The following is a 4,884-nucleotide window of genomic DNA, read 5'->3' as shown; positions in this document are numbered from 1 at the left end:
TCGATGAAATATGAACCTAGATGATGCCTGTGTTTTTGTTTTGATTTTTATTTTCCCTGTGTTCATTTTTACATACATGTGTGGGATGTGTGAGGAAATCCAGGTTTCTGTGGGTGTGGAAACCTCAGTTTGGGCTATGCATTGTAAGCAAGCTGCTGCCTGTTCTTCCTGTAGGACTGTTCCCACCACCAGGCTGTGGAAGGGCAGAGAATCTGCTTCACATTAGTGCCCTCTGGTGGCAGATATTGGCATGCCTACATTTACATCCAGCTGTACAGAATCCAGCCTTTTTTGCAAAACCGGGGCAGGTCTCATAGACAATGGTGACTAGCATGGGCTCCAACTAAGTCAGTACCAGTAAGGATTCTTGGGTGAAGGTTGAGGGCATGTGAAGACAGGCCGGAGAAGATGCCAGGCTCTTGGCTGTAGATCCTAGCTCCTCCCTCGCAACTCTCAGCCTCTTGACCCTGGTTTCTCTGCCCTCAGGTCTTGTTCAGCCCCCCTGCATCAGGACCATGTGTGATCAGCAGCAGATTCAGTGTTGCGTGCCGGTGCCCCAGTGCTGTGTCAAGGGTTCCTCCTTTGGTCCCTCACAGTATCCCTATGCCAACAACCAGGTGCTGGTTCAAGCTCCATGTGGGATGCAAGTTGTGGAATACGCTGCACCATGCTCAGTTCAAGTTTCCCAGACTCCATGCCAGTCTGGTGGCAGTGAAGTGAAGAGCCAGGGTGCAGGCTCATCTAAGACCACTAAAGTTAAATGTCAGGCTCCATGCCAATCAAAGACCACTCAGGTAAAATGCCAGCCTAAGACCACTGAGGTAAAGTGCCAAGCTCCCTGCCAGGCTCAGGTTTCCTGTGTTCAATGCCAGGCTCCATGCCAGTCTCAGGTTTCCTATGTGCAAGTCCCACAGCCTCTTCCGACCTACTATGTAGAATGTGCTCCGGTGTATTACACGGAAACGAGTTATGTGGAGTATCCGGTTCCAACCTATGTGCCTGCTCCAGCTCCTCAGTCTGTTCACACTTACGTAGAATGTCCCTCAGTGGGCCAGGGTCAGGGAAGTTTCCCCACTCAGGGCCAGTACCAGGGCTCCTACGGCAGCTGTACCTCTCAATCACAGTCACGGGGTTCTTACAGCAACTGTGGTCCACAGTCTCAGTCCCAGGGTTCCTACAGTCGCTGTGTGCCACAATTCCAGTCTGGGCCCTCCTACACGAGCTGCGGCCCCCAGCGCCAATCACAGGTTTCCTATGGCGGCTGCGCCTCCCAATTCCAATCTCGAGCATCCTACAGCCACTGCTCCTCCCAGCGTCGGTCTGGGGCTTCGTTTAGCACCTGTGCACCACAATGCCAGTCCCAGGGCTCCTATGGAAGCTTCACTTCACAGCAGCGCCGGTCTCAGAGCACCAGCAGATGCCTCCCTCCTCGTCAGCTGCAGCCTTCATATCGAAGCTGCTCTCCACCAAGACGTTCCCAGCCCTATTATAGCAGCTGCCTGCCATCCCGATGCTCTTCAGGCTCCTACAACTATTGCACTCCACCCCGCCGCTCAGAGCCCATCTATGGCAGTCACTGTCCTCCTCGGGGCCGCCCTTCAAGCTGTTCTCAAAGATGTGGACCCAAGTGCAGAGTAGAGATTTCCTCACCCTGCTGCCCCAGACAGGTTCCCCCACAGAGGTGCCCTGTCCAGATTCCTCCCATCAGAGGTAGATCCCAGAGCTGTGGCCGGCAACCCTCTTGGGGTGTCTCCTGCCCGGATCTGAGACAGCCACAGCAATTCCCAAGGTCTTGTGGCCCACAGCGTCGTGCCTGGTCTCCAGAACCTTCATGGCAGAGGTGTCCAGTTCCTGCACCACGTCCATGTCCAGAGTCACAGCGTCGTGACCGGTCTCCCGAATCATCATGGCAGAGGTGCCCAGTTCCTGCACCACGTCCATGTCCACGTCCAGAGCCATGCCCAAGTCCAGAACCCCGGCCATGTCCTCCACTGCGGCGATTTTCAGAACCATGTCTATATCCAGAACCATGTCCAGCTCCTCAACCAGCACCACGTCCAGCCCCACGTCCAGTGCCACGGCCACGCCCAGTTCACTGTGAGAATCCAGAACCACGTCCACAACCACAGCCTTGTCCATATCCAGAGCCAATGCCGCATCCTGCGCGCTGCTCCAGCCCAGAGCCTTGTGGGGAACCCATGCGCTGTACCAGTCCTTGCTCAGGCCCTAATCCAGTTCCCTACCGCCAAGAATTAGGCTGTCATGAATCTAACCCGTGCCGCCTGGATACTGAAGGCCCGAGCCCGTACAGCTGCAACCAGGGGCAAGAGAGTAACGACGACTGTAGACCTGATGATTCCTTTCTGGGGACACAGAGTCTAGGTGGTTGTGGAGACCAAGGAAACGCCCACAGCGGAGAGAAAGGTGGGGCTCATGCTGGAGCAAAGGGCGCTTACTTTTAATCAAAATGTAGCTTAAATGCCCCTGCCGCAGGCTCTTTAGAACATTTCCCCTTCTCCTCCGGTCTACATCGCTCCACAGATGCTGAGGTGGTCCCTGCTTCAAAGCTGTGTTTCAGACTCCTTGCGTGTCATCTTGGGTTCCACACCCGAGTCTCAGACATCATTCCAGCTGTGTCTCACTCCTCCTCCGCCCTCCGTTTAAATTCTAACTAGACCAGCTTGGCCACCAGGGTGTTCCTTGGGTGTTCCTCCTGACATTCTCCAGATGCTCTTGCCTCTGCAGAGGCTTGCTCCACCTGAACCATTTCTCACCCATTTCCCAGGATCCAAAATTGTACCTGTCTTTCGACACCTCTTCTTTGAAGCCTTTTGTTGTCGTTGTTGCCTGTTCCCATCCACGGGAGCCTATTCTGACTTCCTAGAATTCATCGCCCGTAGTTCCACCCATTTAGCAAGAGCTTTGCAGTACTCCTGAATTGATTTCTCTTGGCAGTTCCTGCCTTTTCTGCCCAGCAACATTGTAAACTTTCATTCGAGTGGAGTCAGTATATCCTTAAATCTCTGTGCCTATCTTAGGTCAGGCAACAGTTGATCAAAGTTGTAGTTGACAGCCTGAGCTGTGTTCTGTCCTGTTGGGAAACTATAGGAACTGGGGCAAGAGGAGGATGCATAATAATAAAAACTGAATGTGTTCACAGTTTGAGTCCTGAGTAATGTTTTCGCTTTATTAGATGTCAACTTGCTGAGATGGTGTCTTTTTAAAATATGGTAAAATACATATAACAAGATTTATTAGCGTAGCCATGCCAGAGTATACATATGGTTCAGTGGGGGTGAATTATGCTTGCATTGTTATATTTCCATCACCATTGTTCATCTATCCTGCAGGATGAAACACTCAATACCTCATCCTCCACTTCCCTTTAGCCTCTACACACTAGCGTTCCATTGTCTACCTTATAAAATTTGGGTCTTTGTACTTTTGTTATTCACTTAGCATAATGTTCTCCAGGTTCATCTTTGCTGTAGCTTATGACTGCTATTAAGGCAGCATGCTACCATGCTGCATGTAGACACCATGCTTTATTTGTTCAGCAATGCATGCACAAGTACTGGAGTTGCTTCCATCATTTGACTCTAGTTAGTAATGGCCCAATCAACACCAGTGTAAAAATACTTCTTTGAGTATATGATTTTAATTTGTTGAGTAGACATCAAGAAAAGGAGTTTCTACACCACATGCTAAGGCAAGTGCTGCCATGTTGCTTTCTATAGTGGTGACATCATCATTCCCAGTCCCATCCCAGCAGCATCTACAGAGTCCCATCCCAGCAGCATCTACAGAGTCCCATCCCAGCAGCATCTACAGAGTCCCATCCCAGCAGCACCATTCACAGCCCTACCCGAGTGTGCAGGTCTCAAGTTCTCCACATCCTTGTCAACTGTTGTTATTTTCCGTGTTTTCTTTAAAAACCAACCATCCCAATGTGATGTAGTATGGATTTCATTGGAATGTGTTATTTTGGTTTCAAGTTTATTGTACCGATTCCGTAATATAGTTGAAGCAGCTTGGCTTATGGTTCTCTGTCTCACCTTCATGTCCTTGTCTCCTGATGATTGAGGAAGCAGGGAGGATGACTTTTCAGCTAAGAGCAAATGTGTTTAGGCCTGGATTTGGTAGTTGCCTGCCTGTAACACTAAGACTGTAGTCAGAGCCGTGATACCTCTGGCTCCAGGGATATAGGACAGAGGACACACGGAGGCTCTCTGGAAATATGTTTTCTTTTGAATTAACTTATTTTCACTTATTTATCTATTGTTTTATTATATAGAAAGCAAAGTCTGAGCCAAATTCAGAATTAATCAATTGCTTTCAAATCCTGTTATGTACGGTACCTTATATGCAGTCTGGGGGAGTAGAATCAAAGGGGCAGAAGACACAGAAGTCTAATTCTCCTACTCCCTGGAGATGAGGAGAGCGATGCCACCATGTGGACCTGGAGAATGAGCACGCTGGGGGACAGACAGTGTGAGATGGTACCTGAAGGGTCACAGTTGTCTCTAGAGGATGAGAAGGCTCCTCCGGAGAGGATGACGGCAGGGGCAGACTCTGACATGCCCCTTGGAGTGTCTACTCCAATGACCTCTCCTCACGGGACACATCACAAACAACTCAAAACTACAAGGCTAGAACTGAGAACACAGAGTCAAATCTTGGTTTTAAACATGCTGTTCCCTTGTCCCAGGAACCTAGCTCTACAATGTCAATTTTGGAGATCTAGAGACTATGTATCAAAACCCTGTGTGGTTTAAAGGAAAACTGGGGCCTTTGTGTGTGGCTTGCTCCTACATGCACTATGGACAAACAACCACTGTTTACCTGCTAGGAAGATATTGGCAAAAGGGACATAAATCCTGTTTA

General features: G+C 49.8%; 1 protein-coding gene across 2 annotated transcripts; it reads left to right on the top strand.

The window, feature by feature from the left end:
• The first annotated feature begins 515 nt into the window (after positions 1-515).
• LOC119800605 (keratinocyte proline rich protein) lies at positions 516-2,462 on the top strand. Of its 2 annotated transcripts, XM_038310754.1 has the most exons (3): positions 516-1,170; positions 1,288-1,794; positions 1,849-2,462. In XM_038310754.1, the coding sequence occupies exons 1-3, from the start codon at positions 516-518 to the stop codon at positions 2,460-2,462; spliced, it is 1,776 nt and encodes a 591-aa protein (XP_038166682.1). The 2 variants fall into 2 exon arrangements, with proteins under 2 accessions (XP_038166682.1, XP_038166681.1); XM_038310753.1 differs by having other exon boundaries at positions 516-2,462.
• The last annotated feature ends 2,422 nt before the right edge of the window (positions 2,463-4,884 follow it).

This window comes from Arvicola amphibius, chromosome 14, assembly GCF_903992535.2.
Source record: "Arvicola amphibius chromosome 14, mArvAmp1.2, whole genome shotgun sequence".
NCBI lineage: Eukaryota > Metazoa > Chordata > Mammalia > Rodentia > Cricetidae > Arvicola > Arvicola amphibius.
Note: the sequence above shows the minus strand (reverse complement) of the source record. Positions and strands in the feature narration are given on the sequence as shown.

Bases quoted from the DNA above. Each gene is read 5' to 3' on its own strand.
- LOC119800605 (XM_038310753.1), top strand. From the start codon at position 516: ATGTGTGATCAGCAGCAGATTCAGTGTTGCGTGCCGGTGCCCCAGTGC.